This window comes from Gambusia affinis, linkage group LG23, assembly GCF_019740435.1.
Source record: "Gambusia affinis linkage group LG23, SWU_Gaff_1.0, whole genome shotgun sequence".
Taxonomy (NCBI): domain Eukaryota; kingdom Metazoa; phylum Chordata; class Actinopteri; order Cyprinodontiformes; family Poeciliidae; genus Gambusia; species Gambusia affinis.
Window position 1 is genome coordinate 2,858,575 of NC_057890.1, and position 20,382 is coordinate 2,878,956.

The 20,382-nt window shown below is 38.8% G+C and overlaps 2 protein-coding genes across 4 annotated transcripts; one reads left to right on the top strand and one right to left on the bottom strand.

Annotated features, from left to right (window-relative positions):
- Window positions 1-3,221: 3,221 nt before the first annotated feature.
- On the bottom strand, window positions 3,222-11,526 carry cdc123 (cell division cycle 123 homolog (S. cerevisiae)). Its single transcript, XM_044108302.1, has 13 exons — window positions 11,367-11,526; window positions 11,070-11,141; window positions 9,667-9,730; window positions 8,766-8,798; window positions 8,450-8,545; window positions 8,258-8,364; window positions 7,181-7,232; window positions 6,095-6,170; window positions 5,725-5,847; window positions 5,497-5,525; window positions 4,658-4,765; window positions 4,435-4,572; window positions 3,222-3,589 (listed from the first exon to the last, which is right to left on the bottom strand). Exons 1-13 carry the CDS (start codon window positions 11,492-11,494, stop codon window positions 3,536-3,538), a joined length of 1,080 nt encoding a protein of 359 aa, XP_043964237.1. The 5' UTR covers window positions 11,495-11,526; the 3' UTR covers window positions 3,222-3,535.
- Window positions 11,527-12,376: 850 nt separating this feature from the next.
- Window positions 12,377-17,675, top strand: nudt5 (nudix (nucleoside diphosphate linked moiety X)-type motif 5). 3 transcript variants are annotated; one of them, XM_044108488.1, is made up of 9 exons: window positions 12,377-12,466; window positions 12,760-12,855; window positions 13,927-13,994; window positions 14,672-14,832; window positions 14,924-15,019; window positions 15,117-15,218; window positions 16,656-16,664; window positions 16,754-16,807; window positions 17,010-17,675. In XM_044108488.1, exons 2-9 carry the CDS (start codon window positions 12,799-12,801, stop codon window positions 17,117-17,119), a joined length of 657 nt encoding a protein of 218 aa, XP_043964423.1. In that variant the 5' UTR covers window positions 12,377-12,466; window positions 12,760-12,798; the 3' UTR covers window positions 17,120-17,675. The 3 variants fall into 3 exon arrangements, with proteins under 3 accessions (XP_043964423.1, XP_043964425.1, XP_043964424.1); XM_044108490.1 differs by having other exon boundaries at window positions 16,975-17,062; XM_044108489.1 differs by having other exon boundaries at window positions 12,427-12,466; window positions 12,794-12,855.
- Window positions 17,676-20,382: the final 2,707 nt, after the last annotated feature.

The following is a 20,382-nucleotide window of genomic DNA, read 5'->3' on the forward strand; positions in this document are numbered from 1 at the left end:
CTCTCTCTGTCACCGCGCGGACAACAAGCTGTCAAGTTCACAATAAGATATAAGCGCTTCCGAAAGCTCTTTCAAAACAAAAGGTTGCTGTTTTACAAGCCACAGATAAAACTATACAGGATTGACAAAGTAAGCATCATTTTTACTTCAGAAACGATTTTCTTTTGCTGCTGAATTGTTCAATAAATGGACATGAGCTCAACAACAAGGATATTTATTGAATCTTATGGCTGTATAACCTACATAACAGATTATAAACAGATTATATACTCATTCAACTTTCTGTCCATTAATAAAGCTTCTTTGAAAACTACCATTAGTTTTCATAGAAGCTTTAGGGATGCCTGAGCTGCTGCAAGATGTTTAGCACTGAGATGCTCTTTTAGGCTGGGATAGTCTCGCTAACAGGCTAACTTCTTTTAGCACAACTTGAACACAGAAATGGTCTTTTCTAGCATCCCATCAGACCGTTTTACATGTAGAAAGGTGCCAGGAGAGGCAGCTATGTCATCCACCGCTGTTGTTTGTGGATGGTGCCTGTCTGTCTGTCTGTCTGTCTATCTTAATTTCAATAATACTTGCTGAATAAAGTGTGAATTAATTAAACTAAAATACAATTTCCTGTTTCTAGAAAAAGCTACTGTTCTCATACTACATATCGTCACCTTCCTAAAATAATGACCCAAATTGATTTTGACCAAAAAAAAAAATAATAATTGGTTAATTAAAACACCAGATGCCTAAAGATGAATTAAACCAAAAGAAAAAAAATCACTTTAAGCAAAACGATAACTTTGGTCATTAGGTTAGGAAGCTGATGATATCTTATTTTGTAGGAATCTCCTTGGCGTTTCCTATATGAAACATCTTCTCTGTGCTAACTTAATGGAAATTGTAACGCCTCCTGCAATTGTCTAAAAGCAGTTAATTGATGCCAGAGTGACAGCTTGATGAGCTCCCTGACGGCCCCAGCAAAGCCTTTCTGTGATTTCTACCATCTCCACTTACCCTCCGAATGCATTCGACTGTGGCGTTATTACAGCATTCCATGTTGTTACGACAGTAATAAGAAAGAAAAAAAGAAAAAGGAAAAAAGCAGCTGATTGGATTGCTGTCCATGCATCCTCTTTGACAGCATGCGTGTGTACATGTGTGCGTGGCCTGCAAGCTGAAGCTGCAAATTCGCAGTGCACCAATTTGCTGACAACCGTCACGCATCCGTCACAGTTTCTGCAATCCCCCAAAGGCATCTGCATTACAGTTCACCCTCACCCCATGAGATCAGCAGGGACCCGAACTGCAGCAGCTGCATGTTCACCTGGGTTACCAAAGACAGGAGTTTGCAGAGAGGCTCTGCGACAACTGCAGGCTGATGAAGGGGGGTGGCGAGTGGGATCAGGCCAGCTGAGGTCGTGTCATGGTTAAAGCTTGCCCCACACGCGGCTTCTGGCCTCGTTATATCTGCGTGCGTGTGTGTGTGCGCGTGTGTGTCATCCTGGAGGAAATCACAACAGCGGAAGAAGGGAGTGAAGGGGGGCGGGGAGGGCAATGTGTTGCAACTCCTCATGAGTATTCCGGCTGCAAACTACTGCAGTTCTTCCTCGGCGGCAGCAGAAGCAGCAGCAGCCACGGAAAACTCCGCTCTCTCTCTCTCTCAACCCCCACCCACCCATCCATCTCTTCCTCCTGCTCATCCTAATCCTTTACCATGAGTCAGCAGCTCTCATCTCCCCCCGCCCCTGATGTAAGATGATTACCCAGCTGCAGAGGGAAGTGGAGGAGGTGAGGGACGCTGGGATGGGTAGATCCAGGCTGAAGGTCAACAGAGAGCAGGGGTTAAGCAGAGGACGTATTCCTGGCAGCTTCAGACAAACACAAACAAGTCCACTGGGAGTTAGCGGTGAAGCTTTACTGAACTACACTTTCCCCCACGAGCATTATGTTCTCAATCAGTTTGCTAATCAGCAGGAGAATAAAGGTGTTTTCACTATGGGGGTAACACTATGTAATGTGTTTTGAGGCAGTTGACCAAAATCCCGGACGATTTTGAAATCCCCCCCCCCCCCCCCGACATTTTTTAAGTCTGAAAAGTAGGACATGTCCGGGAAAAAGAGGACGTCTGGTCACCCTAGCTAGACCAGCTTTTGTTTTACTTGTATTTACCCAGAATGCCTTGCGCTATAGTCTGCTTCCTGCTTTTGGTTGGTCTGCGTTCTGCTTAGCATTCACATATTCGCACTCCAACAGAGTTCACGTCAACTGAACTGAGGTTCGTAAGCGGACCAGAGTTCGCGTTTTCTTGGTCCGCATCAGAGTTGGATTGTGCATCCACCCCTCCCCAAATGGTTATTGGTGTAAGCAATAGTCATAAAAAACAAAAAAAACATCTATCTGAAATAAACTTTTTGGATATATTCTAATTTACTGAATTAGAACATATTCTAATTCATAATGCCCACGCTGATGGGCATTATGAATTCCATCTTTCAGATCTTTGCTGACATCTTTCCACCATCTGCTATTACCGTGATTATTGGTTCATACCAGCTTCACTGGACGCTTTTCATCAGTAGCACCTGGTTGGTAATCACAATGTTTTAATAGAACACTTTGTTAATGTATTTCGGGACAGTTGTCATGTCATTGGATCTTCTAAGTTGCATCTGCCTAACTCTGGCGAGGATCTGACCTTTAAGTAAATGGAATGTGAATTTTGTGTGATGCATTATCATGGCGCCCTAGTCAAACCTGACCGCTTCCCAGATTACTGTGGGGCACTTAAGCTGGCAAATATCCTTTTTTTCCCTCTAATGAGCATCGACAAGAGTTGTGTCTCATACACTGCTGCGTGTCTACAGCAATTCCCCTGAAGTACTGCGACTCAACTCCCTCACTTCCTCCTTGGCCAAATGATTGCTCCATAAATCCAGTAAAGGCGGGGAGCCGGGGTGGGGTGACTGGAGTCGTGTCCCACGCGCGCACAGCTCATTTAGCTCCCAGCGTAATGAGAAGTGTTACGTAAAAAGCAAAATCAATTTCTTATTCGCTTGTTTAGGGCGCCCGCTGGACCGACAGCCGGTCAATATGACAAGAAGTTTAATGGGAGGGGGTGATATATGTATTTATTTATTTATTTTCTTTTTTGGAGCTTGTGTCCACAGCAATGCATGATGGGAAGAATCGGGATTCGGGACTTGACAGAGAGCGAAAAAAATCAAATATGTGAAGAAGTCAATGTTTATTAGGGTGTTCTACTTTTTTCCACATTAACTGTTCATAACTTCTACATGCACTTATTTCTATATATAAAAGCAGGCAAGTGAGACCCTCCACAGTAACAGGAGGGGAAAAACCTGACAGAAAAATATGATCTCCAGGAGTTGCTAGCATGATTCGGTAACTTAAGTTCTTTTTCTCAGCTGTGACTCGGTTCAGAAGACGTGGTACAGAACAGCGTGAGGACAAGAAAACGCTATAAAAATAAATGACAGCGGGGAAACGAGTCTCTTCACACACATTACACAAAAAGCTGACATCACTGGGGAGGATTCTCCTCCTCCTCCTCGGATTCCTCCTGCTGGCTCTTCGTCTGAACAAAGTAGAAAGCAGAAGATTTGAATGAAACTTTATTGGACACCAGGCAACGTACAGAGCAGATGTTTAAGAAACAACCCATCCTGGTGGTAAACTTCACACATTTAGAAAAAAGCTGCGTCTAATTCGTCTTTACTAGTTGGCCAAAGATACAGTTAAAAAAAGCGAATATAGTTCTAAATCATTTCAAAATCACTAAAAAGCTGAGATATAATCAGTTGCTATGGTTCGTTTTGGGCAGAGGTGGGCACACTTATACTAATATGCTAAAAGTGGAGCTAATTTCTTTGTCTAGCATTTTTGCTAATTTTGAAAACTTTTAGTGCGTTTAGCTTTTCTTAAAGTAATTTTCCCAAATAAATTCAGAAACACAAAGTTTTCTCGGCCGTTTTGAATTCCTCAAGCAGTTAGACGTTTATATTTCTGCTCTTATTTTGAAGTGGGTGTAGACTGTGCCACAGTCCCATTTCCTCTCCTCACTTTTTTGTTTTTTTTCCCCCCCTATGACTTCATTTCTAGCAACAAGCATACAGGAAGAAAATAAAACACAGACTATAGAGAACAAGATATAAACGTGAATACAATATTTAAGGACATTACATAACATGTAAATTAGAATATCAAAATTAAATTGGAGCTTGAGGGTTGTAGTCTTTCAAGGGCAGATAGAACTTGAATTCAAGTTAGCAAGTTAATGGATTAGCGGTTTAGCACTTTAGCATTAGCACCTGCCCACTACTGTACTGGTGTACAAGCAACTTTTTAGCTAGTTTGGAAACTGCTTTTAAATTCTTATTACATCTCTGTCGCATTTTCTAACGTGCAGACGCCAGCACCCACCAGTTTCAGAAAGTCGATGAGCTTGTAGGCGTCCTCTCCGGCGGACAGGTCCACGAAGTCCCGCGGTATTCTGTAGCTCAGACACCGACTGGGCTGCACTGTCACCTCGCTCGTGGTGTAGCGGAACGCCGGGCCATCCTGCCACACAAACTGGCCGTCACGGAGGGTTCCGGGGTCGGGTCGCGAAAGCAGTGCGCTTTGGGTAAAAACTGGGTTTGCTGACCTGCTGCTGATGGTTGACGACTTCTCCAGACATCAGCTCGTCCCAGCTGAACAGCAGCGAGTCGGTCACCTCTCCGAATGGGTTCAGGTCGATGAGCCACACCCTGCCCTACAAAAAAACAAAAAAACAAAACTGTGCTTAAGCTTTCTCTTCAGCTTTAGTTACATTACAACCATTACTGGTGTTTTACATGCAAAAAGAACTCAAGCCAAGTTTCAAATAGTGAATCAGGAGGTAGGCAATACATGATTGTTTGGAAAATTTCCATCTGAAAAGGGTGAAAATGATCATGATAAACCATAACATTGTTGTTATGGCTCTCAAATTTCAATAAACTTTGATTTTGTACAAGAACATTGAATGCTGGACCTGGAAGACGTTTCAGCTATCCAAAATAAACACAAAGAAAATGAAAAACTATTTGAAATATGAGGTATGCATATCCAAACCCTTCCACTGTAGCTCTCTGGCTGAATTTTAATGTTCTTGTTTTCCATAAATATAGAATTTAGGGAGGGGGGAGGGGGGGGGGGGGGGTTACTGTATAGTTTTTTTTTCTTTTTTATGTTATTAAACCTAAAAACAGAATTAAAAGTTACAGTTTTTCATTAAAACATCAAACTTTTTTTCATAGCAGGTGTTTATATAAAAAGGGCAATCTGTTTGCCCCGAACAAATTTTATTCAGCAGCATCGAGGGCAAAGCCTCCAGGGTACAACTAGGTGCTGCTTTCTGTTAATCTAACACAGACAAGCTTTATAAAACTCAAAGTTTGTGTTTGTATCTTGACAAAATATGGAAGAGTCCAAGAGGTCTTCTAAAGTAGATAAAGGAGTTACCTGGCTGTCTCTGTACACGTCAAACACAACTGGAAATGAGAAAAAGAAGAAAAAAAAAGACCAACATTATGTCACTGTTTTCTTGACTTTCACACAACAAAGGAACCGTTTGAGATGAAACATTCAAATTTCAACATAGGAAAGAACCCAGACTCATTAATCCCTCCACCCCAGTTTCCAGCTGCGTAATTAGCTCATTTGTATCACCGTGAATAAATGATGACTCACAGTCTTCGTCCAGGAAGCGGTACTGAACGTGCTGGCTGAAGAAGTCCTGGATGGCCTGGGAGATGTGCTGCTCCTGCTTCAGGATGTGCTGGTAGTACTGCGTGTAGTCCCTCTGGGAGACGGCTGCCGGATCGCGCAGACACACGCCAGTGAGCGCAGCTCAAATTGGATTTTATTATTAGCCCGCCGAACACAGGGCAAGGCTCAAACTCGGCCCATGCTCCAGTTTTCGCAGACGCACTGAATGCTGCTTCGGCAGGAGACGCTTTCTACTTACGCTTTTGATTCTTATTCAGATTATTTTTTTCTCGTAGAGCGCCAAAACGTCTGCCGCATGCTGCGGTTATGAGCGTGACGGTTCGTTTCTTACCAATCAGTTTGTTTTCTTTGACGAAGCAGCGAAACTCTCCGCCAGGAATTAGCTCCGCCCACTTCCTCAACACCAGCTGAGGACGCAAGGACACCAACAGTTACTATCTAAACCAGGGGCGCAACTAACGATTATTTTCGTAATCGATTATTCTGACGATTAATTGGAGAAAACTAAATTTGTACATTTTGCAGATTTTTCTTGTAGTCACTTAAGCCTGATGAATATAAATATAATGCATATAAACATCATTTGTAGCATGTGAAGGGCTCTGTCCTTTCTGCATGACTAATCAATACAGTGTGGAGTTAGTCTGTTGATTTTTTTTTTTTTTTTGATCAACTGATTAATAATTGGACAGCAAAAGGTGCTTATTAGGAGGCTTTTTCCTTATTTCTTTTTTAGAAATTTTGAATCACGTGAAGCTAAAACTATCCCACCGGAGAAGTTCTGGGTAGAACATATTTACAGAAAATAATTTTTTAAATCTTAAAATAAAGAAATGTGTAGATTTTCTTGTGCTGCTCTGTGTGTGTCGTTCTTTCAGCAAATACAATTTCTTTTGAGCTCGTATACTCCAGTTAGCGATTAATTGGTAAATTAGCAGACAATTGTTTTACTTTTACTTTTTGTGAACGATTAATCGAGATGAATCAGTTCAGCCTTAATTCAAAAATACTAACTAATCAGAATTAAATATGACGGCACTGTTGACATTTATGGTTCTTCATAAATGTACACCATCTGGTCTCCATGCTGCATTTAAACTAACTTCTAGCTTCTCATTCGTGCTACATTCAAGTTCCTCTGAAATATTGAATTTTTGTCAATAATGACACAAAAATTAATTAAAATGATGGAGTCGAATCTCCTCTGTGTTTCTGTATTTAAGCACATTTAAGAACCTGATCAGGATTTTTAATGTTGGGCTATTCAAAACCTGACAACAAATTTTATTTTTGTGATTTGTGTTTTTTAAATCAACCTGCTGCTCTAAGTGTTTTGTGTGCATTCCAAAAGCCTTCTACATATGAATACACTGAAGCTGCAATATCAAAGCATATTTACAAATGAAGACTAAAGCACCTCATAACTGATGACTGGATCTGGAGAGTCCTGGTCGCTACACTGGAGGAACCTGCAAAGCAAATCGCACCAAAGCTGGTTAGCGGTTTAGCTAGCAGTGGTCTTCACTTTACATTGATATCCTATGAAAAGGATTCATAAAATTCATATTTCAGCTTTTCCACTTATGCTATGCTATTGATTCCAGTCCCCATATCGTCCGGTAGTTTCTGAGGGTTGCCAAGGTGCACAGCTGTGTGGTATTTTTTTTCTTTTTTTTGTAATTTTATTTAGCAGATGAACAGTATCTAATATAAAAACATGCAAAACAAATGACGACTATTTCACATTTAAATAATCTCTCTAGACAATATATCTTAAATTTCTCTCTGTAACTAGTACACTTAGGAAAAATATATCAAATTGGTATAACTACCACTAACAGCCGAATATACAGCTCTGAAAAAAATGACGAGTCCACTGCATTGAACCCCACTGAAAAGCTCCTGGTTATTCCACCAAATACTGATTTCTGAACTCTTCCTGAGTTAAAACAGTAGTTTTATTGTTTCTAAATGAATATTTACGTGTTTTCTTTGCATTAGTTGAGGTCTGAAAGCACTTCTTTGTCTTTTTGACCATTTCTCATTTTCTGCAAAATAAATATGAAATTTTTGCTTGGAATTTGGGAGACGTTTTGTCAGTAGTTCATAGGATAAAAGAACAATGTTCATTTTACTCAAACACATGCCTGTAAAGAGTCAAATAAGAGAAATAGATCATCTTAAGTGGTCTCTTCATTTTTTCCAGAGCTGTATGTATCTATGAAAGATCACTGGGGAAGACAGACACAAAACCACTGTTAAAAAACAACAACAAAAAAACAATTAAAGCAGAAATAAAAATAATATTGGGGTTTATAGCAGATTCATTTCTCATATAGCCTAGAAAAAGTTTAAATACTTTAAAGTTAAAGTTTAAAGTATTATATAAAAAATTATACATAATACTTATGTATAATTTGGCCCCCAAAGATTTACCTAAATATAAAAACTCATTTTGCTCTGCTTCTCCAATAGGAAGAACAACAGGGCTTACGGCTGCGTGAGGTCGTGCGTGATGAAGTCGGAGCTTTTGAAGAGCAGGAAGACGTCGCTGAGGTTGCGGCACTCCAGCGAGCTGTTCAGAGCGATCCAGTTGGCGTCCTGTCCAGAGGCCACAGGTGACAGAGGCTTTACCGGACGCTTCGCCACATCAGCAAACTCAATCGTTTGTGTGTGTGTGTTTTACCCGCGGAGCGCTCCAGTTGAGTTTGGGGAAGACACACCCACCCAGGGCGTTGATGGCCTCCAGCACTGTAGAAGCGAATTCTGGGAATTCGGGAGCCTTGGAAAAGGAATCGCAATTATATCGTCATAAACACTCAGTACACTCAGTAGGCATGTTAATAGGTACACAATGCTACACTATTTTTTTTCACTAGTAGCATTTCAACGTAAGTTCAACTTAAAAACATTTCTGTGAAATAAATCCAGGGAATCTTCCGTGTTCCTTCATCTGGATGAGACGAACATTCCAACAGGAAAACATCCACTGGACTACTTACAGTGGCTATCGCTGTCGTCTCGTCATCCGACCACTAGAGGGGAGTAGAGAAGCAACGGAGTTATGAAAGAGAGAGAAGTAGCGGGAAAACAAATCAGATTTTAATGTCTGTGGAAGAGAAACTCAAACATGTGGTGGCAGCATGTTGCTGTAATTGTGTAAAATAGTCATTTGTACAGTCCACCAAATCTAAATGGAAATGTCGAGCAACCCAGATAGAGACACTTAGAGCAGATTCACACTGAAAAAATGGCCAGATGGTCAAAATTTAAAGAGTAAAACATAAAACCTAACATATGGTACTGCATACTTATTTTTCTTTCTTTCCTCAGTGTTAGCCATTAACTGCACTATGTAGCCTAAAATTCTGTTTACTTACAAATTTTTTTTATATCAAAATAATGTGTACTGTAATTGTGCTAATTCATGTTTCCAAATGAACAGAAAATTTCAGAGTGCCCTTTGTACTGAGTTGGGTAAAACAAAACCTTCGGTCCACCAGGGGGAGCTGTTGTAAAAGTTCACTTTCTGTTGGGAGATAAAAGGAACAGACTCTTCTCTGCTTATGGAACAGTTTCTTCATTTCCTTTAATTTGATTGGTTGAGGAGAGGTGCTTTCATCTGTATTGACCAGCCAATATTGAAACAGAGACAGCTCCAGTACAAAGTGAAGAAAAGTCCTGAACTGAACCTGAAATTGCCTTCATAAACCATCCGGTTTCAAAACGAACTGATCGATGCTTCATTTTTCAGTCGTGGTAAACTTTAGCAGACCGCATTCAGCTGAGGGCACACTCTGCGCTAACTTCTAACTGTGCTAACAAGCTAACCTCTTTTCCCTCACACAGGCTCAAGCGGATGATGCCATGAGTGACGTTTCACCAATCTCAAAGTAACCTTACCTGTACGTCTTCCTCAGCATCTGACTCGCTGTTGTTGGTTTGTATCAGCTGAGAGTGGTGATCACTGGGGAGACAAGAGGAGGAGCGCTGGTGTAAAATTTAGGGTTTGATTGAAACTCCAAGCCCCGCCCACTACCAGATGGCTGAGCCACAGCGTCCAGAACTCGTCGACGTTCCACCTGTTACTCTCTGCCTTCTACACACTTTCACTTTCCTTCTTTTCAGAGCAAACTAACACTTCTCCAGGTTCTCTTCCTGCCACCCCCTACTGTCCATATACATCACAATGTCATCTGTAAAAAGTATAATCCAGGATCTGTGCCTGACCTCACCTGTAAACACGGCGCAACACGTAAGTGACTTGCTGAAGAAGCACTCTTACGGAAACACCTCACCACTGTCTCACGATATATTGTTCATGCATAGATCTACAACTAGACGTACAAATAAAGAAAACTCAAACAATTTTTAGCTTGATGAATTATAACCGGTCAGTAACCTGTCAGAAACTACAAACTGTCAGATCTTTCTTCCAATCAGAGAACACAAGGCCTGACACAATAACAATTGTTGCTGTTGTCCCAAAACTGATTGTGGTAAATGATAATGTTGCTGTTTTGAGACCATTTTCAAATAATATATTGATAATAGCATAATAATGAAAATTCACTTTCTCAAAGACGGAAAATCTTAAATTTTCTAAATAGCACTTAACACTGGAACAGGAAAATATTCTTCTTGCGGTGGCTGCACCCTAAAGTACCCATGTACACATGTCTTACGTTATTTGTTTTTTTGTTTTTTGGACTGAAAAACTGAAAATTTGAACTGAAACAAATTTCGCTGTTCTTCTGTACGATGAAAATAAAGGCTTATTCTGATATATGAAATAACCAAAATAAAACACAACACCCGAAAACAATACATAAAATGAAAATAAAAATCACACCCAACTGAAAAAAATAAATAAAATTGATTAGGTTTCTGAGAATAAAATAGTTTATAAAAAAAAGTAATCAGAAAGGAAATTATTGAACTAATTTTAATTTATGCAATTAATTGCTTATTGTGACATGTTTATTGAACGTTTAACCTTCTTTAAAGGTTATTAAAGAAGAAAGAAATATTCAAATGAGCTGTTTTCAATCACAGGGAGATTTAAGAATATAGTTTATGGAAGCATAAATATGTAAATAATTACTTTCTACAAACACATTTTCGATAAGAGACAAAAGTCCAAATGGGGATCAGAAATAACATAAGTTAAAACAGGTTGTGATATAATTTTTTAATTTCTGTGCAGGTCCCAGTAGAGCTCAGCACCATTAATGAAAACATGTACCGTGTTCCGTGAACTGTTCTATTTCTGGTTGTATATTTTGTGTGTTTATGTGATTTCATACCTTCCAGAGATTACCAGTGTCCCATCGTCCAGTAAATAGTCTATTACATTCTGAGGCAGTGGAAGGATCAGACTGGGAAACGAGACAGAAATTAATCAGAAACAGATAACGAAAGCAGAGAGAGTTTAGGATAATCTAAACTCAGCTGGACTCTGACAAATATTTCATTACACAAACAACAAAACAAAGGTTACAACTGTGTAAATCTGTCTTGTTGCTAACGTTAGTCGTGTTTTACAGTAACAGAAACAAACAAGCTCTCCTAGCCTGTTTTCCCACTAAACCGTTGGCGTTTACCTTTTTATCGTGTGCTTCTTAAATATCGGATACCAAACGGAGAACTGACAGTGGACAACTTGCTCCTTCTTCATGCTGTAAAATCTTGAGAAGGAAACATGTCCGTCGCTAAATGTCCTCCGAATCATTAGACCATTTTAAAATTGCCATGGTCTTCAAAATTCGTTTACAGTCTCAAAATAGCAAAAAAAAAAAATAATTCCCAATAGTTTAAATACAAGAGTTTATATTTATTTAACTTGGAAAATCGTGCTTTGCGTGAAATGCTTTCTTTTTTCGCGGAGGAGCTATTTTGGAGACGCACACAAGGACGTAAAATGAGTGCGTACACGCACATAGATCGTTTATTAGTGTGATGATTTATTTTTAAACTTTTTAAACTGCTTTTTTTTTCAAAGAATATCGCATTTGCAGAAAAACTAAAAGACCAATTTGATTATTAACTACTTCTTATAATAATTAGAGAAAAAAATTCTCAAAAATATTTTTATGACTTTAATTTGTTTGCACATGGTGTCATCACAAATGGCACAGAAGACCTAACTGAACAACCGCAACACACCTACAGTGAGACACAGTGGTGGCAGCAGCATGCTGTGGTGGTGATACTATGTCCTGTATGTACCCAATTTGCATTTTTTTAAATTGAAAAAATAATAATAATTAAAAATCTGTTATATATTTTCAAAACAGAAAAAATAAAAAATGTTCTTCTGAGTCGCTGACATGGTTAGTGGCTTTGATTTAAACAGAAAATGAAGGGTTTAAATGGTTATCCTATCCTTCTCTTGGCTTTATCTGTTGTCATTTACTGATCTCAAAAAGCATCAAAGCACGTGCCGATGTATTTATCTACCAAAAACGTTCAATACAATTGAGAACACTTTGAAAATGTGTTGTTCAAATATGTTTTTGCAATAACTTAGAACTTTATATATATGTGTTTATATATATATATATTATTTATTTTAAATCATAAAATAAGACAACAAAAAACTCGTCTATGACGTTTTCCTTTCAACAGGAAGTGGTGTCAGAGTGACTCATCACTACAACTTTACCCTCTTTACTCTGCTAGTTAAGCACGGCTGGGATTTCACGTGAGTTAAGTTTAGTTTTTTTTAGTTGAAAGGAAAATATAATGCATAAAATACGCAGACTACGAAGCCTTGGGGCACTTTCGACTACAGAGCTTACAGCTTCTGTTTAACGGACAGAAAACCGGTCTGAACCAGAATAATGTTGAATAAACAGGGACAAATTGACATTTTTTGTTGCGTTGTTGCAGCTGACTGGGCAACTAAGGACTGTCTTCAAGCTTTAAAATACAACTCATGGCTTTTAAACGATGTTTGCTTACACATATAATTAACAGTAGGTTAATTTTGTACAGGCTATCTGACTGGACGTTCCTGCATTTCTTATAGCGAAAATGAGCAACCCCGAAGACCCTAAAGTGACAACAACACCACATATAATCAAAGAAGAGGTTTGTTGAGTTTTTCTGATACTATAGAATAAACAGGAAATAGTTGTAATTACTTTTAACAGTTGTGTATATCAATGCAGTAAAATTTTAATGCGGTGAATATTACGTAATTATTAATTAAGAATGTTTAAACTAGAAAACTCCTTACCAATCATTTTAGAAAGTTCTATTAAATAAGAGTTTTTTGGGGGGCTCTAGTGTTTGTTAGGGCCATTAAAATAACTTAATATTCAGCATTTAGACGTATTATAACAGCGCTGACCCAAGATTGACTGGGACCCTGGGCAGGACTTGATTTGAGGAACCCAATTATTGATCAGCTACCACAGCACCATCAGCCAGTTTTAAACCAGAATGTGTTACAAGATGTAACTGCAACAATTATTCTGCTGAATACGATTTTAAAAAATGTCATCAGTTACCGTAAACAATTTTTGTAAATTCGCTCTGATACAGAGCTACACGAAGATCTGGAATATTCCTATGCAGTGCTGAGCATTAAAACAATTTTATTAATTTATTGTGTGACACAGCATGTTAATGAAACTGATAAATGCAGGTTTTAATTTCAGATAAGACAGACAGTACATGTAGCCTAGCAGGCAATATGTTGGGCCACCGTTATTTAGCATTTTTACGAGATGGAGGAGAGTAGTATGAAATTGGCTCACATTATTTCTTGGTGGTACTTAGGTATTTTTGTAATTTCTTTTTCCTAAATTGCAAATAGACTATGCATATCAAGATATGGCTAGTTAAGAAAGTCTCATTATTAATCCATATAGAGTCCTGCGATTCTTAAGGGAGTTGAGTTCATGAAAAACTTTTGAAATGATAACGCATTGCACAAATGATCACATTTTGTGATTCTGCTCTTAAGGGAGTAACGCATGTAAATCAGACTGATATTTGGTAGATAATCTTGGGGCTACCAGAGGGTAGTGTTTATGTACAACGTTAGGGCGGGATCTTAAAATCCTAATAAGTTGTTTTTAGTTTAGTGGAAGAAAACATTAAATGAGAACAAACTGTTCATTCCACCCGTTGTCTTATCAACTGTTTGTGTTGCAGGTGTTGGCAGAAGGGAAATGGGTAAAGCTGGAACAGACCACATACCTGGACCCTGCAGGAAACACCAGGTTGAGCTCAAGCCTTCATATCTGCTTTAAAGGGCTATTATTATTTAAAATTGACTTTTTTTTAAGCTTTCCATCATGTTATAGTGTTATTCCCTCACCAAAAACATACCTGGAGAGTTGCATTGCTTCTTTTAGGCACATTTGAGAAATTATTTCATCTCTATGGCAACCACTCAGCTGTATAAAACGGTTGGACCTAGCTCCGCCTTCAAGACAGAGCTCCTCCTGAAAGCTGCAGTTTCCAGGTTTCTGAGCTTCTGCCTTACAAAGCAGCCCTCCCAGTGACTCCCCCGCTCAGCTCCTTCAGACTAGCCAGAAGCAATTAGCAAACGCCTGGTGGAACTGCGCGTCAGCTGAGCTCATTATAGGAACTACTTCTCAGTGAAATGCTGGTAAAAACGCTGTTAAAACGTTCATAGAGGAGCCTTGTTGTGATGACTTCTTGGAGGCGGAGTTTCTTAAAGAGACAGAGACCAAATTCAAGCCGTTAAATTACAAAGACAAATTTCTATTATTTCATGTATATGGAGCATTTCTATAACAACTGAAGGTAACACGGCTACTTGATTGTGCCATAAAATGGCACTATGTAGCTGGAAAATAAATATTACTGCCCCTTTAAGAAGTGAATCAGTGGCTCATGGTGTTTCCTACTATCTGTGGTTGCAACTCCCAAGAACCTGGGAGACGGCGAAGCGGACGACCAGGAGGACCAACACGGAGGCAGACGGAGTAGGAATCATCGCACTGCTGAAGAGGACGCTCCATAAAGACTGCGTCGTCATGGTGAAGCAGTTCCGTCCTCCAATGGGAGGCAACACCCTGGAGTTTCCAGCAGGTCCCGTTCCAAGACACACACACACAGATGACCAGGACGACACACGGACAACATTTTAGACCTCTGTAAGTTCTGGCTTTGCTGTGTTCAGGACTGATCGATGAGGGGGAAACGGCAGATGTGGCTGCGCTGAGGGAGCTGAAGGAGGAAACCGGCTACAAAGGAGAAGTGGTGGGAGTGACTCCAGGTATTTCTGCACAGTGATGTGGATTTGATTGCATTAGCTCGTCTATCTTATCTGAAGCTGGTGGGAGTGGGATGACTGTTGCATGTTGTGACCGCAGTGACCTGCCTGGACCCCGGCCTTTCCAACTGCACCACCCAGATCGTCCTGGTCAACATCAACGGAGACGACGTGGAGAACATCAACCCCACACAGCAGCTGGGTGAGGACACACTGGTCCACACACACACAACATAGTCAAACAGTTCTAAACAGAAACTCTTGTATTCAAAGGTTTCTTTAGTCAAAACAATAAATGTATGGAATAAAATGTAATCTGAAAATGAAACTTCTGCAAAAAAAATGAAAACAAATGTGAGCAGGGGTTTTAAAATCACTTAAATTCATAGAAAAGGCCAAAACAAAAAAGAAGAAAAAAATTAATTCTAAGGTGGTTGAAGAAGCTACGGAATTTAAAAACTGAAATGCTTGCTAAACTAAAGCGTATGTTTCAATTTAACAAAAACTCCAGCCCTACATACATACATTTTTCAGGTTCCGAAAGGGTTCTTGAATTCTTGACAATACTTGAATTTCATTTTGGTTTTTCAAGGTTGAAAGTGCTTGAGATTCAAAGTGTGCAGTTTTGAAATAAAATGCAATCTAACATTTGGTTAAACCTCTAATTTTGGAAAACGTTATTTATAGTTGAACCCACATTTTTTTCTCAGAATATTTTTCTTGTTTTCGGTTAGTTAGAACTCTCTCACATTTCTAGCCATAAATCATGGATTGTCAATGAACATTGCATTTATTTATTTTCTATCGTCATTCCTAGGCGTTCTACTAATACAGCTGAAAACAAAATCAAGAGATTTTCCAGTAAAATTCTTCATTAGTACAATATAGAGATGAAAGAGCAAAATAAAATTGACCAGTAGGTGGTGCTAATGTGAAGCTTAATATTTAGATCTAACCTGAGATGTATAAATTGAGTCTTGCTGCTGCCTTTGAGAGTCAGGAAGTTGTTGCTTCTTAATTTCTATACTGAATTAATTATAATTAATTAATTAATTAGCGCATTTGCTATAAAAACGGAACTTCTTGCACTTTTCTGACTAATAAGAAGCTTCTCATTCAAAATAAAAACATGGCAGCACGACGTCAGTCTGCAACAGTTAGCTCTAAATGAATCTGGAGACTTGCAGAAAAAATAACTTTACCCATAATGCATAACGCCACGTGGTGGGGATATTGCCTGTTAACATAAAATTATGATTTTAGGCTTATTGCTGAAAAAAATTAATTAATTAAAAAATTAATTATTTCTATAGCAACTGAGGGAAATATGACGTCACCTGTCCAAAAGTCAACTCAAATTAGGTCATCTGCGTAAATACGATCCCAAACACAGAAGCAGCTGCATTGAGTTGCTGCAGAGCGTTGCCTGTTTTAACATGCAGCAGGTGTGGCCCATTCAGCTCATCCACCGGCAATTCAACTCCATTTGAAAATCGGTTTCAAACTATGAAGGGCTGAGTTCACACTCCAGCTCTTCATCCCAACCTGGAACAATGCAGGTCAATAGGTCACCTGTGAACTCTGTGCAGCGTCCAGCTCCTCCAGCGGTTTAACCTGGCTCTCCTCTGCTCTCTTCCAGGTGACGGAGGTGAGTTTCTTCTTCTTTTTTTCCTTCACAAATGAATTTTTCTCCCCGGACACACAAATCATCACGCCGGCCTCAATCGTCTCTTCCAGAGTTTGTTGAAGTCATCCTTTTACCGCTCGATGAGTTCCAGTGCAAAATCGACGGTAGGTTTTCGGCCAACTCATGAAACGCGTTCAAGTTCATCTCACTGAATTAGCATAGAGCCGATAATGTTTTATATTAACCTGCTAAATTGTTTTAGCCCTCAAAGCTTGATTAAAATAAGTTTGAGTTTTTGAGTGAAACTGATCTAATATACACATTTATCCAGCTGCTACTGGTAGCTAACCCTGATTTCTTGCCCAGACCTGATCCGGAGGGAGAAGATCATTGTGGACTCCAAGGTTTATATCTTTGCCATGGGAATGGCTCAGGCCTTCTTCAAGCCCAGGGAGCTGCCCGTCCTAAAGCAGTGATGGAACCAGGAAGAGCTAGTCTTTACTGTGACACGTGCCTGGGAATTTGAGGATTTTTCTCATTTTGATGGGGAATTTTTGGAAAACGTATGGATTTGTGCTTTTTAATCTAAATTAATCTGGTATTCCAATATCGGTCTCATTAGCCGTTTCAACGAAGCTGTAAAGAAATAATGAAAGAGAGCAGAGCCTAACACCATTGACCTTTGCTCTCAATGTCTTTCATTCTCAGCATGAGATTTGTTTAATGTTTGACATTCCTTGAGTGATGATTAGGAACATTTAACTGCATCAAACCTTTTCATTGTAGTTCTCAGGAAACATTCCTTAATAATCGCTAACATTGTTTTCAAAGAATCATGGCACATTTGTTGTTAAATTAGTTGTTATGGTGAATGTAAATATACCTGATGATGCATTAACAATGTGGGAGGGTGTTTTACTCTGTAGTGTACGGTTACAGTAATGCCAACCCAGTCAACTGATTGGGTCATTCTGTACCCAAGTTTGCATAAAGAACCTACTGACCAGTGATTAAAAGGTGATCCTAATTGTGTTGTGACTGGAATGTGTGCTTTTTGTTTCACGTTTTTCCGTAACGGACTAACTGGTGACAGATTAGAGGCCCAGTTAGAGAAATTAAGATTAGCCCAGGGCAGAGAACACATGGTGGGAAAAACAGAAATCAGGGAAGTAGAAATTAATCGTTACTAACAAAATATTTGACACCAGAGGGCGCCCTTTCCCCTTTCTCCACTCTTACCACTTTCCAAAGTTAAACGATGGTGCTGAAGTCCCAGCTGTAAAGGGAAACCAAAGCTCACTTTATCTGGTTAACGTGTAATTATGTTCAAGTTTGTTGTAATTAATAGATGAACTTCACACCACCTTGATTTTTTTTCTTCTAAAAACAAAATTGTTAAAATGAAAATGTGAAATACTCAGCTATGCAAAAACCAAAATGCTATACTATAAAATATGTTAAAACTGATGGTGCTGAAGTCCCAGCTGTAAAAGGAAACCAAAATGTCACTTTATCTGGTTAACGTGTCAATTATGTTCAAGTTTTTGTAATTAATATATAAAGGTAGCAAATATCAATTATATGTTGCTTTGATAGACTTAGCTTTTTTATATATAAAGGTAGCAAATATCTCAATTATATTTAGTCCTTTAACTCTTACTTTAATAAGAAGAGTTTGATACAGGATGGCTGAGCGTTAGCATTAGCCAACAGGTCGGTGGAAGCCGAGAGCAGAGAGGCTGACAGGGAAACAAAAAAGAAGGAATGCCTTTAGTTCTTACTATCTTCAACATAGAGCCTTTAAATCCACACATTAAAATCTGAATATTTTTCCATAAAATCCCTGGAACTTTGAGCGAAACGTTGAAATTTTGGTACTTTAGAGTCTTCATTTTTGTAAAGGTGTAGCAGAGATTAGAACAGTGACACTGAAAAAAGGAATGCCTTTAGTTCTTACTATCTTCAACATAGAGCCTTTAAATCCACACATTAAAATCTGAATATTTTTCCATAAAATCCCTGGAACTTTGAGCGAAACGTTGAAATTTTGGTACTTCCCAGATATTCACCTACCAGGTTCTCAGCCAACCAGAACATGGAAAAACCAGAAAAGGTTTTAAAATAAAGTGTGTTATTTAAAGTTATAATTTAAATAACACATAACTTGTATTGAGAGCCACTACAATAAATCTATTTATGGGGAATTTTATTAAGTTGAGTCATTCATTAAAACTTGTTTTTATTTAGAGTCTTCATTTTTGTAAAGGTGTAGCAGAGATTAGAACAGTGACACTGAACCAAACTCATATCGAAACAACATTTACATTTTAGTTTGTCTTGGTTTTAGTTTCTATGGGTCTCAGCAGTTTGTTTACTGAGAAAAACACGTTTGTTGTACTTTACCACTCATTAGTCATTTCTGTTCCTGCAGCTTGAACACATTAAAAACTTTTTAAACCACATTATAATTCACTGTAACGTTTCTGAGCCCTAAAAAAAAAGAATTATTTAAAAACAGACTGAATTTGAACTAAAGTAATAACAAAATGATAATACCGAAAATTCTCTAACAACGATTGTTTTGCAATCAAAGGATAAAAGGAGTAGTGTTGATATCCCGGCTTACAGTATTGCCAAAAATAACCATGTGTTTTGTTTTTGTGTAATTTATAGTAATTTAATGTTTTCAAGGCGATGTAATAACAGCTGAAATTAGTCTGTTTCTGTTTTTAAAGTCTGTTTAAAAACAGACTCTTGCAGAGCAAGAGAATTGCAAAGCAGTGAGATAAAGTCTTATAATGTGGAGAAAATTGATCCCAGGGATAGCATTCAGTGCCAAAATAGACTGGCCTTGAGGCGCACAGTAATTAAAACTGAAATGTTTTTGTTGTTTTTTTAACTGAATGGATTTCCATTCATTTAGATCCTATAGGACCTAAGCCACTGAAGAACAGGTCCTTTGAATGTGAAAAGCATATTTTTAAAGCTCCATTAGACATCAGCTTCTGGACATTTGAGCAAACTAGACCGCAGGGATTTCTCCCAACCGATCCCCATTCCTCATCCAACGCCATATGGTTCCGGTCTGCTACAGAAGTGCACTTGGACGGGGAAAAGTAAGCAAATGTTGCAGAAATGTAACATTTGTTTACTTCTTCCTAACTGCTGTCACACAATTTATAGAATGGTGGGTTACTTTGTGATCTGAGCAGAGCGTAAAAGAAGACCAGATGCTGATTGGACGTGGTCCACAGTTTCTTTGAATTGCTTGGGGAACTGGGGAAAACGGTCCTGTGAAGCACATGTGAACCAAAGAGCTCAGTGGAGTAGAACAGAACTGTCATTGTTTTTATAAACTGTCTCTGTTTGTCCTGGATATGGCCTACAGCACTACAACTGCTTTCCCGCAAATGGAAATGATTCTGGCAGTTCTGGCCGACCAGAAACCTGCATCTACTGGACGGCGGTGCTTTAGTCCCTTGATGTACGTGGAACTAAACGTCATCGTTTTTCATAGTTTTCAGCTTTCGTTTAAGTTATATATTTAAAATATTGCAAAGATGTTGAAGATCAAAACCAGGGCTTTTCTTTAAGCCCTGGTAAAAGGGCTTAAAGAAAAGCCACTTTCCAATGTTAAACAATGGTGCTGAAGTCCCAGCTGTAAAGGGAAACCAAAGCTCACTTTATCTGGTTAATGTGTAATTATGTTCAAGTTTGTTTTACATAATTACAATTGTAC

Bases quoted from the DNA above. Each gene is read 5' to 3' on its own strand.
- cdc123 (XM_044108302.1), bottom strand. From the start codon at position 11,494: ATGATTCGGAGGACATTTAGCGACGGACATGTTTCCTTCTCAAGATTT. The intron at 8,546-8,765 runs GTAAGTAGTCCA...TCCTTTTCCAAG, and splicing joins AGACGACAGCGATAGCCACT to GCTCCCGAATTCCCAGAATT. The intron at 6,171-7,180 runs GTGCTTTAGTCT...TTGCGTCCTCAG, and splicing joins ATCCAGTCATCAGTTATGAG to CTGGTGTTGAGGAAGTGGGC.
- nudt5 (XM_044108488.1), top strand. From the start codon at position 12,799: ATGAGCAACCCCGAAGACCCTAAAGTGACAACAACACCACATATAATC. The intron at 13,995-14,671 runs GTTGAGCTCAAG...GCAACTCCCAAG, and splicing joins GACCCTGCAGGAAACACCAG to AACCTGGGAGACGGCGAAGC. The intron at 15,020-15,116 runs GTATTTCTGCAC...TTGTGACCGCAG, and splicing joins AGTGGTGGGAGTGACTCCAG to TGACCTGCCTGGACCCCGGC.